Source organism: Pseudophryne corroboree, chromosome 4 (genome assembly GCF_028390025.1).
Source record: "Pseudophryne corroboree isolate aPseCor3 chromosome 4, aPseCor3.hap2, whole genome shotgun sequence".
Classification (NCBI taxonomy): domain Eukaryota; kingdom Metazoa; phylum Chordata; class Amphibia; order Anura; family Myobatrachidae; genus Pseudophryne; species Pseudophryne corroboree.
Window position 1 is genome coordinate 307,053,515 of NC_086447.1, and position 24,308 is coordinate 307,077,822.

At 44.9% G+C, this 24,308-nt stretch overlaps 1 protein-coding gene across 7 annotated transcripts in view; it reads left to right on the plus strand.

Moving 5' to 3' along the window:
• Positions 1-24,308, plus strand: part of NAALADL2 (N-acetylated alpha-linked acidic dipeptidase like 2) — a 1,057,096-nt gene that overhangs the window by 981,267 nt on the left and 51,521 nt on the right. For all 7 annotated transcript variants that reach the window (XM_063916285.1, XM_063916288.1, XM_063916286.1 and 4 more), the window contains one exon: positions 20,695-20,890. In XM_063916285.1, the coding sequence (XP_063772355.1) occupies positions 20,695-20,890 (196 nt within the window). The remainder of the gene's footprint in view (positions 1-20,694; positions 20,891-24,308) is intronic.

The window sequence follows — 24,308 nt, forward strand, 5'->3', positions numbered from 1 at the left end:
ACATATGCCCCCCAGTGCCAGATATTCCCCCACAGTGCCAGGTATATGCCCCTAGTGCCAGATCTGCCCCCACAGTGCCAGGTATATGCCCCCAGTGCCAGATCTGCCCCCACAGTGCCAGGTATATGCCCCCAGTGCCAGATCTGCCCCCACAGTGCCAGATCTTCCCCCCACAGTGCCAGGTATATGCCCCCAGTGCCAGATCTTCCCCCCACAGTGCCAGGTATATGCCCCCAGTGCCAGATCTTCCCCCCACAGTGCCAGGTATATGCCCCCAGTGCCAGATCTTCCCCCCACAGTGCCAGGTATATGCCTCCAGTGCCAGATCTGCCCCCCACAGTGCCAGGTATATGCCCCCAGTGCCAGATCTGCCCCAACAGTGCCAGGTATATGCCCCCAGTGCCAGATCTGCCCCCACAGTGCCAGGTATATGCCCCCAGTGCCAGATCTGCCCCCACAGTGCCAGGTATATGCCCCCCAGTGCCAGATCTGCCCCCACAGTGCCAGATATATGCCCCCAGTGCCAGATCTGCCCCCACAGTGCCAGATCTTCCCCCCACAGTGCCAGGTATATGCCCCCAGTGCCAGATCTTCCCCCCACAGTGCCAGGTATATGCCCCCAGTGCCAGATCTGCCCCCACAGTGCCAGGTATATGCCCCCAGTGCCAGATCTGCCCCCACAGTGCCAGGTATATGCCCCCAGTGCCAGATCTTCCCCCACAGTGCCAGGTATATGCCCCCAGTGCCAGATCTGCCTCCACAGTGCCAGATCTTCCCCCCACAGTGCCAGGTATATGCCCCCAGTGCCAGATCTGCCCCCACAGTGCCAGGTATATGCCCCCAGTGCCAGATCTGCCCCCACAGTGCCAGGTATATGCCCCAGTGCCAGATCTGCCACCACAGTGCCAGGTATATGCCCCCAGTGCCAGATCTGCCCCCACAGTGCCAGGTATATGCCCCCAGTGCCAGATCTGCCCCCACAGTGCCAGATATATGCCCCCAGTGCCAGATCTGCCCCCACAGTGCCAGATCTTCCCCCCACAGTGCCAGGTATATTCCCCCAGTGCCATATCTTCCCCCCACAGTGCCAGGTATATGCCCCCAGTGCCAGATCTGCCCCCACAGTGCCAGGTATATGCCCCCAGTGCCAGATCTGCCCCCACAGTGCCAGGTATAAGCCTCCAGTGCCAGATCTGCCCCCCACAGTGCCAGGTATATGCCCCCAGTGCCAGATCTGCCCCCACAGTGCCAGGTATATGCCCCCAGTGCCAGATCTGCCCCCACAGTGCCAGATCTTCCCCCCACAGTGCCAGGTATATGCCCCCAGTGCCAGATCTTCCCCCCACAGTGCCAGGTATATGCCCCCAGTGCCAGATCTGCCCCCCACAGTGCCAGGTATATGCCCCCAGTGCCAGATCTGCCCCCCAGTGCCAGTTACATGCCCCCAGTGCCAGATCTGCCCCCACAGTGTCAGGTATATGCCCCCAGTGCCAGATCTGCCCCCACAGTGCCAGGTATATGCCCCCAGTGCCAGATCTGCCCCCACAGTGCCAGATATATGCCCCCAGTGCCAGATCTGCCCCCACAGTGCCAGATCTTCCCCCCACAGTGCCAGGTATATGCCCCCAGTGCCAGATCTTCCCCCCACAGTGCCAGGTATATGCCTCCAGTGCCACATCTGCCCCCACAGTGCCAGGTATATGCCCCCAGTGCCAGATCTGCCCCCACAGTGCCAGGTATATGCCCCCAGTGCCAGATCTTCCCCCACAGTGCCAGGTATATGCCCCCAGTGCCAGATCTGCCCCCACAGTGCCAGATCTTCCCCCCACAGTGCCAGGTATATGCCCCCAGTGCCAGATCTGCCCCCACAGTGCCAGGTATATGCCCCCACAGTGCCAGGTATATGCCCCCAGTGCCAGATCTACCCCCACAGTGCCAGGTATATGCCCCCACTGCCAGATCTGCCCCCACAGTGCCAGGTATATGCCCCCAGTGCCAGATCTGCCCCCACAGTGCCAGATCTTCCCCCCACAGTGCCAGGTATATGCCCCCAGTGCCATATCTGCCCCCACAGTGCCAGTTATATGCCCCCAGTGCCAGATCTGCCCCCACAGTGCCAGGTATATGCCCCCAGTGCCAGATCTGCCCCCACAGTGCCAGGTATATCCCCACAGTGCCAGATCTTCCCCCCACAGTGCCAGATCTGCCCCCACAGTGCCAGGTATATGCCCCCACAGTGCCAGGTATATGCCCCCAGTGCCAGATCTGCCCCCACAGTGTCAGGTATTTGCCCCCAGTGCCAGATCTGCCCCCACAGTGCCAGATCTTCCCCCCACAGTACCAGGTATATGCCCCCAGTGCCAGATCTGCCCCCCACAGTGCCAGGTATATGCCCCCAGTGCCAGATCTGCACCCCACAGTGCCAGGTAAATGCCCCAAGTGCCTGCTCTCCCCCCCATGTGTTGGAGGGACACGCGCATCGCGCGTCTCTCCTGTGTCCCTCCCCCGGCTGGTCTAATAAAGGAAGTGCCGGTTCGTGAGCCAATCAGAGCTCACGAACGGCACTTCCTTAGACCGGCCGGGGGAGAGCCATGGAGGGACACAGGAGAGACGCGCGATGTGCGTTCCGTGTCCCTCCAACACAGCAGGGAGGGAGGGGAGACCGCAGATTGACATGCGGACGCTCGTCCGCATGTCAATCTGTTCTAAGTCAGTGGCGCCCCCGCAGCCCCTCGCCCCCAAGCCACCGCGAGGACTGCGGGGGCAGTAGTTACGCCACTGGTTGCAGTAAAGTTGCATAAGGCACTGTTAGTTCACACAAAAGATGAGTGGTTTTGGTTCCCTGAGAATCAAACCCACCCGGACTTCACTACCTGAGCCCGGATCCGAGTCAGGCTCTGGTTATTCCGCCTGACTCGGAAACCAGAACGAGGCAAAATGTCATCATCATTCTGTCGGATTCTCGCGGGGTTTGGATTCCATATAGGGAGGTGCGCGTCACCACCTTTTTCACTCTGGCATTGGAGAGTGTAGAGAGAGGACGTGTCTCCATCCTCAGTGTCCTGCATCAGGTCAGTGGTAGTGTCTTGTGCTGCATCAGTCCAGTCACAGTGGTGGTGTCCTCTGCTGCCATATGTCCAGTGCTGCTGTAAAAGTCCAGTCCAGTGGTGCTGTGTTGTGCTGCATCAGTCCAGTGGTGGTGTGTTGTGCTGCATCAGTCCAGTCACAGTGCTGGTGTCCTCTGCTGCCATATGTCCAGTGCTGCTGTATAAATCCAGTGCATTGCAGTGGTGCTGTGTTGTCCTGCATCAGTCCAGTGGTGGTGTCCCTGTGCTGCTGTATATGTCCAGTGGTACTGCCATATATGTACAGTGATACTGCCATATATGTCCAGTGATACTGCCGTATATATGTCCAGCGGTACTGCTGTATAAATCCAGTATAACTGTCATATAAATCCAGTCCAGTGATACTGCCGTATATGTCCAGTGGTACTGCCGTATAATTCCCATGATACTGTCATATAATTCAACTGGTACTGGCGTATAAGTCCAGTGGTACTGGGGTATAAATCCAGTCCAGTGATACTACCATATATGTCCAGTGGTACTGCCATATAATTTCAGTGAGACTGCTGTATATGCCCAGTGGTACTGCATATATTTCCAGTGGTACTGGTGTATAAATCCAGTCCAGTGATACTGCCATATATGTTCAGTGATACAGCCGTATATGTCCAGCGGTACAGCCGTATATGTCCAGTGATACTGCCGTATATGTCCACTGGTACTGCTGTAAAATCCAGTAGTACTGGTGTATAAATACAGTCCAGTGATACTGCCGTATATGTCCAGTGGTACTGCCGTATAAATCCAGTGGTACTGCCGTATATGTCCAGGGTACTGCTGTATAAATCCATTGGAACTGTCATATAAATCCAGTCCAGTGATACTGCCATATAAGTCCAGTGGTACTACCGTATAAGTCCAGTGGTACTGCCGTATAAGTCCAGTGATACTGCCGTATAAGTCCAGTGGTACTGCCATATAATTCCAGTGATACTGCCATATAATTCCAGTGGTACTGGCATACAAATCCAGTGATACTGCCGTATAAATCCAGTCCAGTGGTACTGGCATAGAAGTCCAGTGATACTGCCATATAATTCCAGTGGTACTAGCGTATAATTCCAATAGTACTGCCATATAAGTCCAGTCCAGTGGTGCTGTCATATAAGTTCAGTGGTGCTGTCCTGTGCTGTATAAAATTTACTCCAAATAAAGGGGTTACTAGTATTTAATCCAAATAATTTTCACAGGGTTTACCCTGTGTGGTAGAGGTACGCACTCCTGTACCACATATTGTCATATAACTCCAGAAAAATAATGGAGAACAAAAATTTGGAGGATAAAATAGGGAAATATCAAGAACCACTTCCTCCTAGTGCTGAAGCTGCTGCCACTAGTCATGACATAGATGATGAAATGCCATCATTGTCATCTGCCAAGGCCGATGCTCAATGTGATAGTAGAGGGCATGTAAAATCCAAAAAGCCAAAGTTCAGTAAAAAGAACCCAAAAAAGAAATTTAAATGGTCTGAGGAGAAACGTAATCTTGCCAATATGCCATTTACGACACGGATTGGCAAGGAACGGCTAAGGCCCTTGCCTATGTTCATGACTAGTGGTTCAGCTTCACATGACGATGGAAGCCCTCATCCTCCCGCTAGAAAAATGATAAGAGTTAAGCTGGCAAAAGCACAGCAAAAAACTATGCGTTCTAAGATGGTATCACAAATCCCTAAGGAGAGTCCAAGTGTGTCAGCGGTTGCGATGCCTGACCTTCCCAACACTGGATGGGAAGAGGTGGTTCCTTCCACCATTTGCCCGCCTTCTGCAAGTGCTGGAAGTAGCACCAAAAGTCCAGTTTCTGATATTAAAATTGAAGATGTCACTGTTGAAGTACAGCAGGATGAGGATATGGGTGTTGCTGGCGCTGAGGAGGAAGTTGACGATGAGATTTCTGATGGTGATGTGGTTTGTTTAAATCAGGCATTGGGGAGACACCTGTTATCTGTGGGATGAATAAGCCCATTGTGATGCCTGGGCAAAATACCAAAAAAGCCACCTCTTCGGTGTCTAATTATTTCTCCACAAATCCGGACAGCAGGTATCAAGCCGTTAGTTGCCTCTGTCAATCTGTAATAAGTACGGGTAAGGAAGTTAACCAACTAGAAACATCCTCCCTTATACAAATGGGTCCACGGTTATCTTGGCTAGTTTGCTGTGCCTAGGCACAACATGGTTTATTAACATAAACCCTTCATCTATTGTTCTCAGCTGCAATACAATACAGAGAACAATACAGCAGGGGATTAAGTAATTACAGCAGGGGATTAAGTCTGACTACCCAGTCTCATTTAATCCTATTAAAGGTCAAGATAAACATGTGCCCATCTGTATGCCACCTGCTGCGCATTCATCAGAAGTCAGTGTCAAGTTGTGAAACTTTGGGAAAGAGCGTAAGCAGTCCACTGACACCTTAAACCCTTCTTCCTCTTATACCCAAGCTCCATCAAGCCACACCACCAACTCCCTCAACATCAACTTCCTCTTCAGTCAGGAACGTCAGTAGTCCTGCAGGCCATGTCACTGGCAAGACTGAGGAGTCCTCTCCTAACCGGGATTCCTCCGGAGGATCCTTGAGTGGTATGCCTACTACTGCTGTTGCTGCTGCTGCTGTTGTTGATGCTGGGAATCAATCATCATCCCAGAGGGGAAGTCAGAAGACCACTTGTACTACTTCCAGTCAGCAATTGACTGTCCAACAGTCCTTTGTGAGGAAGATGAAAGATGATCGCAGTCATCCTGTTGCAAAGTGGATAACTGAGGCCTTGACAGCTATGTTGGTGTTAGATGTGCATCCGGTATCTGCCATTAATTCAATGGGACGTAGAGAATTGATGGAGGTAGTGTCTCCCCGGTACCAAATCCCATCTTGGTTCCACTTCACTAGGCAGGCGATACCAAGAATGTACAGAGACATCAGAAAGTGTCCTCTGTGTCCTAAAAAATGCAGTTGCACCTGACCACAGACATGTGGACAAGTGGAACAGGGCAGACTAAGGTCTATATGACTGTGACAGCCAACTGGGTAGATGTATTGCCTCTCGCAGCAACAACAGCAGCGGCAACTCGCAAATGCCAACTCGTTCCTAGGCAGGATATGCTATGTATCACCGCTTTCTGTAAGAGGCACACCACTGACAACCTCTTACGGAAACTGAGGGACATCATCGCACAATGACTTACCCCAATTAAAATCTCTTGGGGATTTGTGATATCGGACAATGCCACCAATATTGTACTTGCATTACATCTGGGCAAATTCCAGCAAGTCCCATGTTTTGCACATACAATGAATTTGGTGGTGCAGAATTTTTTAAAAAATGACAGGGGTGTGCAGGAGATGCTGTCAGTGGCCCGAACAATTGCGGGTCACTTTCGACATTCAGCCACCGCGTGCGGAAGACTGAAGCACCAGCAAACACTCCTGAACCTGCACTGCCATCACCTGAAGCAAGAGGTGGTAACGAGGTGGAATTAAACACACTACAGGTATATGCTTCAGAGGATGGAGGAGCAGCAAAAGGCTATACAAGCCTATACATTTACCTACAATATAGGCAAAGGAGGGGGAATTCACCTGTCTCAAGTACAGTGGAGAATGATTTCTGTCTTGTGCGCAGATCTCCAACCCTTTGAACTTGCCACACGTGAAGTCAGTTCAGACACTGCAGGCTTGAGTCAGGTCATTCCCCTCATCAGGCTTTTGCAGAAGCAGCTGGAGAAATTGAAGAAGGAGCTAAGATGGAGCAATTCCGCAAAGTATGTGGGATTTGTGGTTGGATCCCTTCATTCGCTTTGCCAGGAATCAAGGGTGGTCAATCTGTTGAAATCAGAGCACTACATTTTACCCACCGTGCTCGATCCTAGGTTTAAAGCTTACGTTGTATCTCTCTTTCTTGCAGACACAAGTCTGCAGAGGTTCAAAGACCTGCTGGTAAGAAAATTGTCAACTCAAGCAGGACGTAACCCGTCAACAGCTCCTCCTTCATTTTCTCCCACAACTGGGACTGCAAAGAAAATGCTAAGATTTCCTAGCCCACCCGCTGGCGGTGATGCAGGGCAGTCAGGAGCGAGTGCTGACATCTGGTCCGGACTGAAGGACCTGCCAACGATTACTGACATGTCTACTGTCACTGCATATGATTCTGTCACCATTGAAAGAATGGTGGAGGATTATATGAGTGACAGCATCCAAATAGGCATGTCAGACAGTCCATACGTATATGTATACTGGCAGGAAATAGAGGCAATTTGGATACCCTTGCACAAACTGCCTAAGTTGCCCCCCCTCCAGTGTGTACTCCGAAAGAGTGTTTAGTGCAGCTGGTGGTATCCTTGTCAGCGATCAGCGTAGGAGGTTACGTCCACAAAATGTGGAGAAGATGATGTTCATCAAAATGAATTATAAATTCCTCCGGGAAGACCTTTACCAGTAATTGCCTCCAGAAAGTACACAGGGACCTGTGATGGTTGATTCCAGTGGGGATGACTTATTACTCTGTGAGGAGGAGGATGTACACACTGAAAGGGGTGAGGAATCGGAGGATGAGGATGAGGTCAACATCTTGCATCTGTAGAGCCAGTTTGTGCAAGGAGAGATTGATTGCATCTTTTTTGGTGGGGTCCCAAACAAACCAGTCATTTCAGCCACAGTCGTGTGGCAGACCCTGTTGCTGAAATGATTGGTTTGTTAAAGTGTGCATGTCCTGTTTATACAACTTAAGGGTGGGTGGGAGGGTCCAAGGACAATTCCATCTTGCACCTCTTTTTCTTCTTTGCATCATGTGCTGTTAGGGAACTAGTTTTTTAAAGTGCCATCCTGTCTGACACTGTCGTACAAGTACAGTGGTACTGTCATATAAGTCCAGTGGTACTGCCATATAAGTCCAGTCCAGTGGTGCTGTCTTTTGCTGCATCAGTCCAGTGGTGGTGTCTTGTGCTGCCATAAGTCCAGTGGTGGTGTCCTGTGCTGTATATTATTTACGCCAAATAAAAGGGTTTTATACATTAATTATACTATTATCCAAATCATTTGTACAGGGTTTGCCCTGTGTGGTGTAGGGTACGCTCGCCTGTGCTGCATATTATAATAATAGCTCGAAATAAAAGGGTTATTATTATCCAAATTAATTTTACAGGCTTTGCCGTGTGTGTGTGTGTGTGTGTGTGTGTGTGTGTGTGGTTTAGGGGTACGCTCTCCTGTGCCACCAATATTGTGCGTGTATTACATCTGGGCAAATTCCAGCATGTCCCATGTTGTTTGTGCCACACACTTGTGTTGCTTAGCTTAGTCAAACAGCTACCTCATTGCACCTCTTTTTCTTCTTTGCATCATGTGCTGTTTGGGGCCTATTTTTTTTAAATCTTCCTTCCTGTCTGCCACTGCAGTGCCACTCCTGGATGAGCCAGGTGTTTGTTCCGCACACTTGTGTCGCTTAGCTTAGTCATACAGCCACCTCGGTGCAACATTTTGGCCTAAAAACAATATTGTGAGGTGTGAGGTGTTCAGAATAAACTGGAAATGAGTGGAAATGAATGTTATTGAGGTTATTAATACCGTAGGATCAAAATTACCCCCAAATTATGTGATTTTAGCTGTTTTTATGTTGTTTTCAAAAATAATCCAGATCCAAAACCAAAACTCGAAAGGGTGGTTTTGGCAAAAACCAATCCAGATCCAAAACACGAGCATGGAACCAGAACCAAAACCAAAACACAAACCACGAAAAGTGCCCGCCGCACATCTCTAGTTCACACATGCACATAAGGAGGGCTAATCGGAGATGAAAGGATCCAAATAAATCTCTTTTAACATTCCAAACCACCTTCAAATAAGAAAGAGCAGGGCTCTATGAACTAATGTCATCAGACATTAGCTACAGCAATCAAGCTCAGAGAAATTTTTTGGAGTTTGAGGACTATGCCATAAACTCATCAGGCACCAATGATGCTTTGACCTGCTACTTACAGTATTGTATAAGCAACTTTGAGAGGCTTCATTATTACAATATGTAAAGCAACAAGAGCCATGTTTAGGTTATTGTACATTGTAACCTATCTTCCCCACACTGGCACTCAAATGCCCTTTTCATTTCAAGTACAGAATTTTTTTGGGTCAAAACCTATACAAACTTTAGAAACCTCTTTACTATCTTGGGAAGATATTATTTGCGAAACAAGATCTACAAAATATTTTTTGAGGTGCTTATGAGACATAAAAACACATTTGTAATTTCTTGACATTTCATTGAAAAACACTTTTTTGCCCTTTCTTGGGGGGGGTGGGTGGGAGGGGAGCAAAAGAGCAATGGAATATTCTTCTGAAAAAAACCCAAGGTATAATTTGTTTGGGTACTGCATTAAAAAAAAATCAGTAAAATTGATGCTGGAATTTCATGAGCACAAACGTAAAAAAATGAACTCAACACAAGGGTGAGAAAACCCTCAGCAGCAAAGGGGTTAAAGCAGTGGATGGGTGGACTGAGATGTAATATTCCACTGCTCTGATTTTTTTTAGGTTGTGGTGTCAACTCCTATGACCAGAGAACAGGTGCTAACACCACAATATAGGCAGCTGGTAAAGATAATGGAGACAATTTAATGAACTCGTCTTCGCACACGAAGGTGATGAGTTGCCATTGCGATGGTGTGTACATGCCGTCAATGGTATTGTAACCTACCTCCCATACTGATCAGACTTGTATATTGTTGTTAAAAAAATAAACAAAAATCTGCGAAACCACTGGTACCGTATTTAGCCACACTTTATCACAGGGTTGAGAACATTGGGGAAGATGCGCTATGTCTGCCCTTTGGGGATGTGCAGTCCTCCTTCCTAGTGCCGTTCATTCAGGCCCTGCGCATACGCACTAATAATCTTGCTAACTGTCCCCGTGCCTGTCACTCTGCACATGCGCGATTCACCTATAAGCACTCCGGGATCTAGAAGTGAGCGTGGTAGCACGCATGCACCAACTACCCAGCTCCCAACTGTGCAATGTGTCCTGGCACATACGCGGAGAAGCCCTAAGGACACCGTGGGCTGTCAATAAAGTTTTATAAAAAAAATAAATATAAAAAAACACAATGAAGGACTACAGTGTTGCAGCGCCAGCCCCGGGCAGGCGAAGTGACAGGAAGGGAGGATCATGAGGTGAAGATCCACCTCACTGTTAATACATTAGGTATGGTTTCACCTTCCAATGCACACAGCGCAGCATCCGTTATTGCTCTATGCGCTGTGTGCATTCGTAAAATCCCTGCTGAGCGCTGCTTCATACATGGCTGTGAAGCAGGGAATGCAGGACTTAGTGTGCGCTATGTGCTCAAAGGCACATAGCGACTCTTCATACATCTGCCACATTGTCCTGAATGAATTTATCTCTTAATATCATTGGGAATACCTACGGCCAATGGGGCAGATGTATTAACCTGGAGAAGGCATAAGGAAGTGATAAACCAGAGATAAATACAAGGTGATAAACGCACCAGCCAATCAGCTCCTAACTATTAATTTACATATTGGAGCTGATTGGCTGGTGTGTTTTTCACCTTGCACATATCACTGGCAGCAGCATTTCTAGAGAGGAGGGGACCCGTGTACAGACTCCATGTGTGGGCCCCCTCCTCCTCCCGCCCCCACCGCTGCTGTTAGCGCTCTCAGCGCTGAGTTTCTGGCACAGTGCCAGAGTCTACAGCGCATCCACAGGACTCCTAAAAATGGCAGCCACACCATTTTTTCAAAGTCCTGCGCATGCGCTGTAGACTCTGGCACTGTGCCAGAGTCTCTAGCGCTCAGTGCGCTAGCAGCGGCGGTGAAGGCTTCAGGAGAGGAGGGGGCCCACACACAGTCACGATGGACACCGGAAAGGTAAGAATAGAAGAAATGGGTGCAGTGATTGCCCCCTCTGGACCCAGGGGCCCGAGTGCTCCGCACACACTGCACCCATTCTAGATATGCCAGTGATCACTGGTTTATCACTTTCTTATGCCTTCTCCAGGTTAATACTAGTGATGAGCGGATTCGGTTTTACTCGGTTTTACTCGGTTTTACTCGGTTCTCAAAACGGCATCTTATTGGCTCACGGATGTCACGTGTTTTGGATAGCCAATAAGATGCCGTTTTGAGAACCGAGTAAAACCGAGTAAAACCGAACCTCGCTCATCACTAGTTAATACATCTGCCCCAGTGGGCTGCATTGTTGGACAGTCGTACACTTTTCATATTCTCATAGTTTGCTATAGGGATATTTTAAGACATTTTTTAAATACTAGGTATAGAGAGCATTAGGTGAGTTGGGAGGGGATTTCCTTTATGTCTCTTTTAACGAGAAAACATACAAATTATTTATTAAGCACCACATTTTTAAAGTTTACTGAAAAATAACTCAGATACATTTATAGTAAGAGCAGTTTCATAGCTCCTTTGCCTAACTTCTATGATAGTCATTCTTTATCTCACAGACGGATACGCTATAACTGTATGAGAAATACTGTACTGAGTAGTTAATATATCCCATGATGCAGATCACACAAGAAGATTGCTTAGGGCCAATCTCATTAATATACTTTTTTCTTCTTTTACACCAAGTTATGTAATTGTGCTGCAGGTAAATAGGTCAGATAAAACTGCTGGTGTCTACAACACATCATTTAAAATGAGTTAACACTTTCAGTGCTTGCTGGGAAGCTGTGCAAGATGTGTATTTCAATTAAATGTTCAACCTGCATTCTAGTTTGAGATCTTAGTGTGCAATAGCACTGGAAGCGTTAGTCTCAGAATTGCTGATTTATAGAATGATACAAACTGGCACTTTCCAACAACTGTATACATATATAAAGTTACGTTTGGAGTTATGTTCTTTTTTAACAGTTTTGCAGTTAAAACAATTTATGAAACAAATCTGCAATTTATGAGAGTGTAACTTTCAGAGATAGCTACATGTTACTGGTGAATGATCTATCAGCCCGAGCTGAATTTAATCCTCTCTGTAGGAGAGCCACAAATGTAGCATTGATGCTGAAGGTGATATGCTCAGTAACATTGTACTGCAAGTAGTCACACACATGAAACAGGCTTTTTTGTGATGTATGGTACATGTCATATAATTTTACTCAACATCCAAATTTCAAGGGAACAGTGAGCTAGTGTTAAATAGAATAGTGCTCATTGATTTATATGCATCAATAAAAACTGCTTCATCTGTAAACTTACCAAAGCTACTTAAACTGTTCTGTGCATACAGATAAGGCTTGCACTGGGTGCAATGATTGTGATATGAACTCTGTCCCTCGCCTACAGTAAGGCTTGGACTGGCCCACAGGGGCACAGAGGAAACCACCGGTGGGCCCCAATGTGTGAGGGCCCACCTCCCAGACCGTGCACTTGAATTATACATTATACATATGTTACCTTATACTGGACTATGGTGTATTTTCTACAGTGCATTGCTGTTATTAATCTGGTACATTATCATGCATGCAGCAGCTGACTTTACTGAATTTAATGAAGGGGCCCAGATGTTGCACTCTCTAATGGTTAATCAAACCAACATGGTGGCAGGCCACACCCCCTCTGCAGACTGACCACACCCCTAAACATGGGCCTCTACCACTGTATTCCCCCGGTGGACCCTACATGCCCCAGTCCAACATTGCCTATAGTAAAATAATTGTAAAAATATAAATGTAAAGTTTCATATCCACAAAAAGGTATGTTTTTTGCTTGCCAATTCCACTTTTTATCATATTATAGGGATTTTATGGATTAGTGATTTTGAACACAGTTATATATTGCAGCAGATTATGGCTATGAATGATCGAAGAATGTTTTGAGTGGAGGCAGTAACTATTTTGAGCTAACTGACCTGCACAATGAGCTTTCAGGGCTGACTTTTAGCATTGGCTGATATTTATAAAATAGTGGCCTATTTCTATGATGATAGTTCCACATGTATTATGTGATGGGCTGTAAACCAGTGTAACCTATGGATTTCCAGCTATTTTCCTGACTTCTGGCAAGTCATGCTGTGCATTTGGTGCAATACATATGGTGTAATGGTTAGCATTACTTCCTCACAGCACTGAGATCATATGTTCAATTTACCCCCATGGCCCTAACTGTGTGGAGTTTGTATATTTTATTAGCAGTTTCTTATATAGCACAGCATATTCCGTTGCGCTTTACAGGACACCCCATAAGGGAGTAGGTGTCCTCCCACAATCCAAAAATGTACTGGTAGTTTAATTGGCTCCTGACAAATAAAAAAAATAACCCTAGTGTTTTAGTGTGCAGGGAGGCAGAGAGACCTTCCAGTCCCTCTGAGAGCAGCAATGGAGGGAAGTTTCCAGATAAGACACTTGCTGGTATGGTCGCATCTGATGCGACCATGCCAGGCAAGTGGTTAAGTTGTTCTTATTTTCTGTAAATTCTAAGGCTCTATGAGCCTGATTCAGAGTAGTATCAAATGCAGCTGCAAGTGCGATTTTAGTACAAGTACAACTGGGAGGGCTTTTGAATTTGCCTCCCAGCTGTGATGTCAGTCCCTGCAGCCAGTTTCAGGGAATTTGCGGGTTGCCCATACACACAGCCAGACATACTGATATAGCTACAAGATATACTGGCATTGCCTCTGATACATGTCTGACACGAAATGTTTGTGAATAACATCGTTCATAGACTTTTCAGGTATCCACACTCACCGACCCACTACCAATGTATCGTTTGTCACTCAAACAAATGAGATATCATTCTAGTGTTTTCCCAGTCTCATGGGTTTATTTACTAAGCCTTGGTGAGAAATAAAGTGGACGGAGATAAACTACCAGCCAATCAACTCCTGTCATGTTACAGGATGTGTTTGAAAAATGACAGGAACTGGATGGTTGGTACTTTATCTTTGTCCACTTTATCTATCTCCAAGGCTTAGGAAATAGACCTCTCAGTATCTCCTAAGTCAGGTAATAGTGCTGGGAATAAGCAAATATAGATGTGTCCACTAACTAAAAATTATTGCCCTTATTTATCAATGAGTGATACATTTGGGATCCGGTCTGAAGATCGACAGTGTCTAGGTCGACAATGTTTAGGTCGACCACTATAGATCGACAGTCACTAGGTCGACATGGATGGAAGGTCGACAGGGTTTCTATGTCGACATGTGCTAGGTCGACAGGTCTAAAGGTCGACATGAGTTTTTCACACAAAAAATTGGGGGGGATTTTTTCATACTTAACGATCCATGTGGACTACGATTGGAACGGTAAAGTGTGCCGAGTGAAGCGGTAGCGGAGCGAAGGCACCATGCCCGAAGCATGGCGAGCGAAGCGAGCCATGCGAGGGGACGCGGTGCACTAATTTGGGATCCCGGTCACTTTACGAAGAAAATTACACCAAAAACAAAACTCATGTCGACCTTTAGACCTGTCGACCTAGCACATGTCGACCTAGAAACCCTGTCGACCTTCCATCCATGTCGACCTAGTGACTGTCGACCTATAGTGGTCGACCTAAACATTGTCGACCTAGATACTGTCGATAAAACAAACCACACCCGATACATTTCACATGGCAGTTAGGAGCTGATTGGCTGGTGCAATTTATCACTCACAGTGAAATTTATCACTCATTGATAAAAAAGGGCATATATGTGGCATGCCTATATTCTGTGTTTGATCGTGCCTGTATCTGCATATGAAATGATGCGCTATACTTTTTTCCTAGCTATGCCATAGAAGAACCCCAGTGCCCTACTGCTGCCCCTGCCATATGCAGTAAATTCACACTCATTTAACGGACAAGAATACTCTATCGGTCAGCATTGCCGTTTAAATACCTCACGTTCTGCCTTTGCATTCTTCAGTATACTGCATAAAAGAAATCAAAGGTGGTGAGCACTCCATTGGGTCTACTCTTTGTCTGGATAACACCTTAATTAATAGACTGACAGCATACGTGCCATTAATACCCTCTTATACCTTATCTAAAGGACAATATAAGGCATTGATTTTTATCAATCCAAGTTTACTTCAAAAACGTCATATCCAGAGACAATTGTGTCAGCTATTTATATTCTAATACAGTAGATATTTAACACTTGATGTATGGTATGTGTGTCAACCATTATGTCATATTGTTTATACATTGTTATATCTCTAAGGTGTAACTAATAAATCATTATTTTCTATATTTTCATGAAGCGCTCCCTTGTTATTTTTAATATCTTCTTTTATAGTCTATTTTCCTACAGCACTCCAGTGGTGCCATTTGGGAGCTGCTTAATATTATCTTTGTGTGACAAAAAAACTGAGCAGGATAGGTGGCTGTATAAGCGCTAGCGATTTTTGGTTGTGTTTGTATTTCCATCTACAGCCTTTTGGGTGGCTACATACATACTGAATATCCTGTATGCTGCCCGTTTATAAGGTAAGGTAATGTTTATAGCAGTGTAGTAGGATTTTTATACAAAAATGACAGTTAATTTAAAAAAGCTTTTAAAAAATATATAATAAACTGTATACATCTAAAGGGACTATGCACCATTTGATTCAGTCCCTTGGTTCCTTGAATAAATAGCAGTAAAATGCAGTGTTCTCTTATATTAGACAGAGAGAAAGAAGAGGTTCTCCATAATGGGGTATATGCAATTGCCGTCGAATTGCCGAAAATGTCGAAAAACGGGGCATTTTCGACAAAAAAAAAATTTGACAATGCAATACAGTACTTTTCGACAAAAAAACTGACTTTTCAGATTCGACTTTTCCAAATTCGACAGTTGTCAAATTCGACATGTTTGCAATGGTAAAAATGCGACTTTTCGACAAAAGTATATTCAATTGAAGAATGACGATTCGACAACAGTGCTTTTCGACAGTAATTTAGTCAATTTTATTCCGCCTCACTTTGCTGGCTGAATCTAATTAAAAAGAAATTAAAAATATTTTTTTTGTGTGTTTTTTTATTGCAAGTTGCATATCTATTTATATTAGAAGAGATTATGGACTTGGTTTGTCTATTAGGAGACACAAGTATTATTTATATATTTTTTAAAAGAATATTTTTTTTTAACTGACTAATAGAGAGAGCATGGTTTTCAGTGGGAAGGGGTAAGAATGGGTTAAAAACACGAAAAAGAAATGCGTGGGGTCCCCCTCCTAAGCATAACTAGCCTCGGGCTCTTTGAGCCGGTCCTGGTTGTAAAAATACGGGGGGAAAATGGACAGGGGATCCCCCGTATTTTTAGAACCAGCACCGGGCTCTGCATCTGGTCCTGGTGCAAAAAATACGGGGGACAAAAGACGTAGTGGTCCCCCCGTATTTTTTACACCAGCACCGGGCTCCACTAGCTGGAGAGATAATGCCACAGCCGGGGGGACACTTTTATATAGGTCCCTGCGGCCGTGGCATTACCCCCCCAACTAATCACCCCTGGCCGGGGTACCCTGGAGGAGTGGAGACCCCTTAAATAAAGGGGTCCCCCCTCCAGCCACCCAAGGTCCAGGGGTGAAGCCCGAGGCTATCCCCCCCATCCAAGGGCTGCGGATGGGGGGCTGATAGCCATGTGTAAAAATGAAAGAATATTTTTTTGCAGAAGAACTACAAGTCCCAGCAAGCCTCCCCCACAAGCTGGTACTTGGAGAACCACAAGTACCAGCATGCGGGGGGAAACGGGCCCGCTGGTACCTGTAGTTCTTCTGCAAAAAAAATACCCAAATAAAAACAGGACATGCACACCGTGAAAGTACAACTTTATTACACACATGCCGACACACACATACTTACCTATGTTCACACGCCGACCTCTGTCCACTTGTCCAAGTAGAATCCGGGGTTCCTGAAAATAAAATTATACTCACCTAAATCCAGTGTGTCCTGTTCTTTATTTTGTAATCCACGTACTTGGCAAAAAAACAAACCGCATTTACCCGATCCACGAACTGAAAGGGGTCCCATGTCTGAGACCCCCCATGACTCCTGTCACAGAGGGTCCCTTCAGCCAGGGGTGACTAGATGGAGATTTAATGCCACAGCCGCAGGGACCGGTATAAAAGTGTCCCCCGGCTGTGGCATTATCTCTCCAGCTAGTGGTGCCCGGTGCTGGTGTAAAAAATACGGGGGACCCCACACAATTTTTTTCAGGGTTTTTAACCATTTTTGTGCCATCCAAAAAGTCGAATCCAGGACGCACACTACTGACAATTGGTCCGTTTTTTGACAGCGGGACTGTCAAATCCATTTTTTATTGAATATGTCAAATTCCGGCACCGGCCGACCAGAATTCGACGGTCGAATTGTGTCGAATTAAAAAACGGGCGAAAAAAAGCCGCAATTCGCCCGGAATTGCATATACCCCTATGAGTGGCACTACCAAGGGACATGAACATATCCTTTTCAAGTGCCCCATGTAAAAACTAGTGGCTAGCCTCTTTTTTTATGCTGCCAAGGTCTAGTACTAGGGGACATAATAATATTATATACAGTAATTAGCTATGATAATATACTGTAGTTTATCTTTTTTTAAATTTCCTTTTATTGTTCTGTCTAATGTGGCAGGTTCTGCAACCCCCATTTTTTTTTGTACGTTTATACATTTCCATACTGCCCCTGTATACCAAATTGTTTCCCTATTTAGCTTGAGCATTTCTTACACTTGTGGCTACTTTTTGAAAAACTAGATTCGGGTGGCCAAGGTACTGTAAGTTGTTACAGTTCACAGGAAAATTCCCCTATCTGTGTGTCATATATTAGAGGCATGCATGCACCACAGGAATAAGTTAATTTAAGGCTTTATTAAACACACACACACTGTACTGCAAGGTGAAGCAGTTGGTAATCCATTGACACATGCACTTGGCAGGGGCATTTTAAGAGAGGAGGGAACCTGCGTGCAGCCTCCGTTGTGGGCACCCTTCCTTCTGGCAGCAAGTAGACTCTGGCAAAATGTGAGGTTAACTGCACATGCACAGGTCTCCATGAACATGGCGCCCATGCCTTGTTGCCGGGGACATCTCCAGTGTGCAAGCGCAAATCACTTGGAAATTGCTGTGGCGTCCAGTTTCCTCATGATTTATGCCTGAACTGTAGGACCACCACCGTGGGTGCAGTGATTGGGGTGGCCCAGGGGCCCATGTGCACCGCACACACTGCACCCATTATAGAAATGCCTATGGCACTTGGAGATTTACAGTAATAATGCAGGTAATATAGTATCCAGGATAATTGCAAAAGAAACTAGCACAACAAATATGCAGGATTATACACAAGTAGTCTCTGGTGTATAGCACAGCACATACATTCACTGTAGCAAATAGTCCATAAAGCAGTGAAATTCAGGACACAAGAAATAAGTAGTTACATTGTCCTTGAAACAGAAGTTCAGAACACGAGAAACACTGGGAAACAGCAGTACCTCACTATATTTATAATGTCCATGAATCAGAAGTGCAGCATATGGAGACAGTACACAGGTCCAGACATCTGTGATAAAGTTGATGCTCTCACAATTGAGAAAGTCACTGGGGCTGGCTTAAATAGGGCTCTCCTAACACTCATTGGTTTAGTGCTTAATGTAAACCAAGTCCTGGATCTGACTGAATTAGAGTAACTTTATATACAGTAAATCCAATATGGCTGTGCCCATGCAGTCTTTGAACAATGAGCAGCACTGCAAGATTGCTTTGGAGAATGGCAGGACAAGACAAGCAGGGCAAAGACCCCAATGTGTGACATAAGTTCAATACATTGAGGCGTATACATGAAAACATAGCACACCACCTGAAGTTGTGATCTTATGAGACTTGCATGCATCCCCAGATACGGGAGGCACTCGATATCCCAGCTGTCGGGATCCTGAGCCCCGGTATATCATAATACACCCCCCAGATAGATATTTCTCTTAGTAAATGTTTCTTTCTACTGGTGACCAGGTATAAAGATACGTGAGGATTATTATGACAAAAGCTACATTGTTTGATCACTTTTGAGTTGCTGTTTGCATATGTAACCCTCAAGCTGATAATATTGTTAATTATCATGGTGGAAAAGTATACAGATTTGTATACCTAACATTCCAACATTTTCCTATGTCATAAGCAAATATACTACTTTATTTTGAGGTGTACATATCTTGAGATCAAGTGACTCATCAATAGTCACATGCAGCATTTGTATGCATACTTTTGGGGCACAGAATGAGTCCATCTCTAAATGAGGGCTTACAGTATCTGTCTATAATACGTGTGTCTGTTTTCCCTATATGTTGTGTACAAGAAAATGGCAAAAGGTTTTTGTTTTTTTTAAATAATTTCTACAAAGGATAAAAACAGCAAATTGATTAAAAGGGTGCTGTGTAATAGTGATACAATTTCATTTTTATCTGGGTTAGTTTGTATTGGATGGCTGATGATTTTGTCCAAACAAGTCTTTGTTAAATAATTTAGCACTATGGTCCCACCTCATATCATGATTTAATACTGTTTACTACAGAATAGAAATAAACATCAACAGGTAAAATGCAGTACGCATCTTACAGTAGCTGACTCCTGCTGCCCTACTCAAAGTACACACTATTTAATGAATGACAAACATCAGATCACATCAATGAGTACTGCTTTTTACAAATTTTGCATTTAGAACCGTTAATTAGCAGACTAATATACACATCCTGTATGTATCCCTTAAATAAAGGGATCCGGTCAGGATCCCGACGTTTGGGATACCTGCTGTCAGAATACCGACACGGAATCCCGACACTATTCGCAATAACGTGTACATTGATTTCAGTTCGTATCTAAGGCCCAGATTTATCAGGGCTTGGAGAGTGATAAATAGCATGGTGATAAAGTACCAACCAATCTGCTCCTAACTGTCATGTTACAGACTGTGTTTGAAAAATGACAGTTAGGAGCTGATTGGCTGGTACTTTATCACCGTGCTAGTTATCACTCTCCAAGGCTTGATAAATCTGGGCCAAATATTAAATTCTAAGTTTCTGCAGATCCCAAACTTCAAGGACTTTTCTATGACAAAGAATATTAATCTAAACACTTTACATTATTTTAGTGTCTGTCAAGTTGGCTATAACTGTACTTGTATTTATTTTTTTCTAAACTTAACTTTATTGTTTAAGTACAAAATATGTTTATTACCTTTATGCAGATTCTACTTCCTGCCTTATTATAACTAAAGTTATTGTCACCCATAAATAAAACTGTTTAATATAAACTAACATGTTAACATAATTTATAGGTGTTATCCATTTACAATGTTTCCATTTTGTTATTGGTGTAAATTCAACAATTTTATCACTGGATGTGCTACTCCATGTAAATCAAATCTCATAAAAATGTTGCTTTCTCATATTTTCTGAGCAGCAACAATGAATTTCTGTTACAAAATATGAATAAATCAATCTCTTTCACTGGATAGGAGAATGCTATTTGTGAATATAAATATACTGCAAACATGAGCTAACCCTATGATAAACAGAATGTCATAAGATGATGCAAATTGAAGCATTAATTGCATTATACTGTATTATTGTTTACTGTATGTTGTAATTTGTTTTAGGTGATGCCATGTCTACTAGTTTAATGGAAATGGCCAGACGTTTAAGAGAAACTGCACAATTATTCCAGTCTAATGAAATGCGTCCAGCAAATGACCCAAAAGAGAGGGATCCAACCAGAGTCAGAATGTTAAATGACATTCTTCAAAATATGGAAAAGAATTTCCTGACTAATTCTTCCCCACCGGGATTTTTCAGGTAAATGCACAATATAAAACAGGATTTGCCTGTGACTGTGAATGGATTGGATCATGGGGGTCATTCCGACCCGATCACTCGCTGCAGTTTATCGCAGCGCAGCGATTGGGTAGGAATTGCGCATGCGCCGGCGCCGCAGTGCGCCGGCACATGCTGGACGGCTGAAGGCAGTCGTTTCCCTGTGATTTCCTCTGCCTGATTGACAGGCAAAGGTGGTCGCTGGGCGGGAGGGGGCATCATGGCCATGTTTGTCCGCCATTATGGGGGCGCGGTCCGGCCAACACAGGCATGGCCGGACCATGCGGGGGTGGGCCGCAGCTGCTGCATGATGTCACATGCAGCCGCTGCGGGCTGGGGTGCAACGAGTAGCTCCCGTCCAGCACGCTAAAGCTGTGCTGGCCGGGAGCTACTCCTAAAGTGCAAAAGCATTGCCTCTGTGCAATGCTTTTGCACTCCTGCGGGGTGGGGGTCGGCACTGACATGCGGGGTGGGATAGCCCTGTGCTGGGTGCACCCCTCTCCCCCCCCCCCTTCCCCCTGCATGTCTATTGTCATGATCATTTTGCAGGGCAGCAATCAAATCAGAATGACCCCCTATGTAAGCCCCTTTCCATTGTAAATTGTAGGAAAATTAAACATCACTGATGAGTGTTCACATGTTCATTTTACAGTACACCAAATCAGAGCAAACTGTACTGTGACTTTATATAGTTTATTAATAATAATAATAATAATAATAATAATAATTCTACATAATATAGGTTAATAAACTATGTTCTGATGTTCTGGGCAGTATGGATGGTGTAATGGTTAGCATTACTGCCTCACAGCACTGAGGTCATGGGTTCGCTTAAGATCATGGCCCTAACTGTGTGGAGTCTGTATATTCTCCCCGTACTTGTGTGGATTTCCTTCAGGTACGCCGGTTTCCTCCCACAATCAAAAAAATACACTGCTAGGTTAATTGGCTCCCAACAAAAAAATTAACCCTAGTATGAATGTGTGTGTGTACATATGATAGGAAAATAGATTGTAAGCTCCACTGGGGCAGGGACTAATATGAATGGCCACTCCTGCTGCCCAGTCCCATCAACAACAGCAGTGTCAATGGCTTTAGTGCTGCTCCGTCTCCTAAAGAAACACCTTATGGCTGACCTCTCCCAGGCTGTGGCCCGTCATTCTGGGAGGAGCAGAGTGAGAGGGAGAGGAGCGCTGTACCTTGACGTCCAGTGTGTCTCCCCCAACCGCCACTGCATTCTTACTTCAGCCACAACAGTGTAATTTGAAAGGGGTCCAGCGGGAGATCATCACTCCTTTTGGCTGCTTCCACACTGAACTGAGAGAAAGCTGCAGCACGGCAGTATTGCACGCATCCAGCAGCAGCCATATAAGAGGAACTCCCTCCTGCTTTGTGCAACAGGCAGCAATGCTCACTTACATGTCCCATCATCTTTACAACTGCAGCAAAGTGAGTCCCCGTTGCCATATATGGGGTAACAGACATAACAAGGGCATTTTATATTTATTTTTGTAGTATTGGAAGCAAATGGTGACACCCCTATTGCAGTTGACATTGTGTGATGTACTGCTGCAATGAGCCTTGTCCTAACATAGGGGCCCCACACAATTCCAGGCATGCTGGATCTTGTTGTGCCTCAGCTTTACAGCCACAATTTCCTCCATATCTGAATGGTTGCATGTGGTCTGGGGCATAATGGGGATAGATGTTGGTGGTGAGGGTTACATGATGGGTGCATGGATCCCAAACAAAGGTAGTACATTACGATAATACCTACTTTGGAGCATACTATGGCAATGTTTCCCGTGCTTATGATGGACTGTACTAGTGGCAGCTGTAGTGTAGGGTATAGAGAGGTCAGTTGTGTTGGGTATAGAGGGGTCAGTAGTGTAAGGTACAGAGAGGTTAGCAATGTATGGTATAGAGAGGTCAGAGGTGTTTAAAAACCACTTAACTGACAATTTTTCCCTGTAAAACTGTTAATAACTTTGTTTTTATTTATTTATTTTATTTAATAAAGTTTAAAAAGTATTTTTCTAAATATTTAAACATTATATTATGCACATCTGCAGAATGGATCTCCTCATCAAAAATGGGGGGACAGGGTGGGACGGCGCAGTCGCATGAAATCTGACCATTCCAGTTAAGTGGTTATTTAATAGGAATTTTTGATACACATACACATGTAGTAAAAGACGCATAAGTATGTGTAGGGCCATAGCTTTAGCAGAAAACCTTTTTATTGTTTTGTGACTTTTAATGTTTCTTTATTTTAAAAGTAGTGGACACATTTCTATACATTTTCTTATATACTGTACCTCCAGTATGGTACTTATGGTAAATGGCAGGTTTGATTTGGCTATTTCTGAAATGCAGGCACATTTTAGTGATTAGCATATCAGTATAGTCATTAAAAAGGTGTTAAAAATGTCATGCCTAATAAAGAAAAAAAAAACACCCCAACAAAGATGAACAAATGCCGTATGTCTATGGCTTTATAAAATGACCTTACAGCTGCTTTGTCACTCATACTTTTTGGTCTGTTCTTGGAGTAAATGTCTGTGAATGCCTCTACTTACAGTAACTGTGACTTGCGGCATTCAAATGCCAAAACAACTCATTGTTTCATGTCTGAACTGGTATTTTTATGACACAGAGACTGGCCAATGAAAATTTTTATTTTCCACATGCCATTATTGCCATTTTCTTTGGTGTGATATGTCGGCAGTTAGAACCACTTGATCCATCTAGTCTGCCGCCTTTGAATTAAAGCATTAGAGTTAGGGATTAGGGTTAGCTTAGGCCAGTGATGGCTAACCTTGACACTCCAGCTGTTATTGAACTACGCATCCCAGCATGCCCTGCATCAGTTTTAGCATGGCCAAATAGCAAAACTGTAGCAGGGCATTCTGGGATGTGTAGTCCAACAACAGCTGGAGTGTCAAGGTTAGCCATCACTGGCTTAGGCTATTAGGGTTGGGGTGTTTGGATTGGGATAGTAGGGTTAGGGTATAGGTTTACAGTTAGGGGTTATTGCAGGGAGGGTGATTTAGTCATCACACCTCTCTGGCAGTCAGATGGGCAAGTCTGGGTTTGGCAGATGATGGGAGATTGTTACCTGCCTGACTGCATTATGCCAACTGTAAAATTTGTTGGAGGAGGGATAATGGTATGAAACTGTTTTTCAGGGTTTTGGACTAGGCCCCTTATCTCCAGTGAAGGGCGACCTTAATGCTTCAGCATGCCAAGACATTTTGGACAATACTGTGCTTCCAACTTTGTGGTAACAGTTTGGGGAAGGCCCTTTTCTATTCCAACATGACTGTGCCCCAGTGCACAAAGCAAGGACTATAAATATATGGTTTGATGAGTTCAGTATGGAAGGACTTGACTGGCCCAC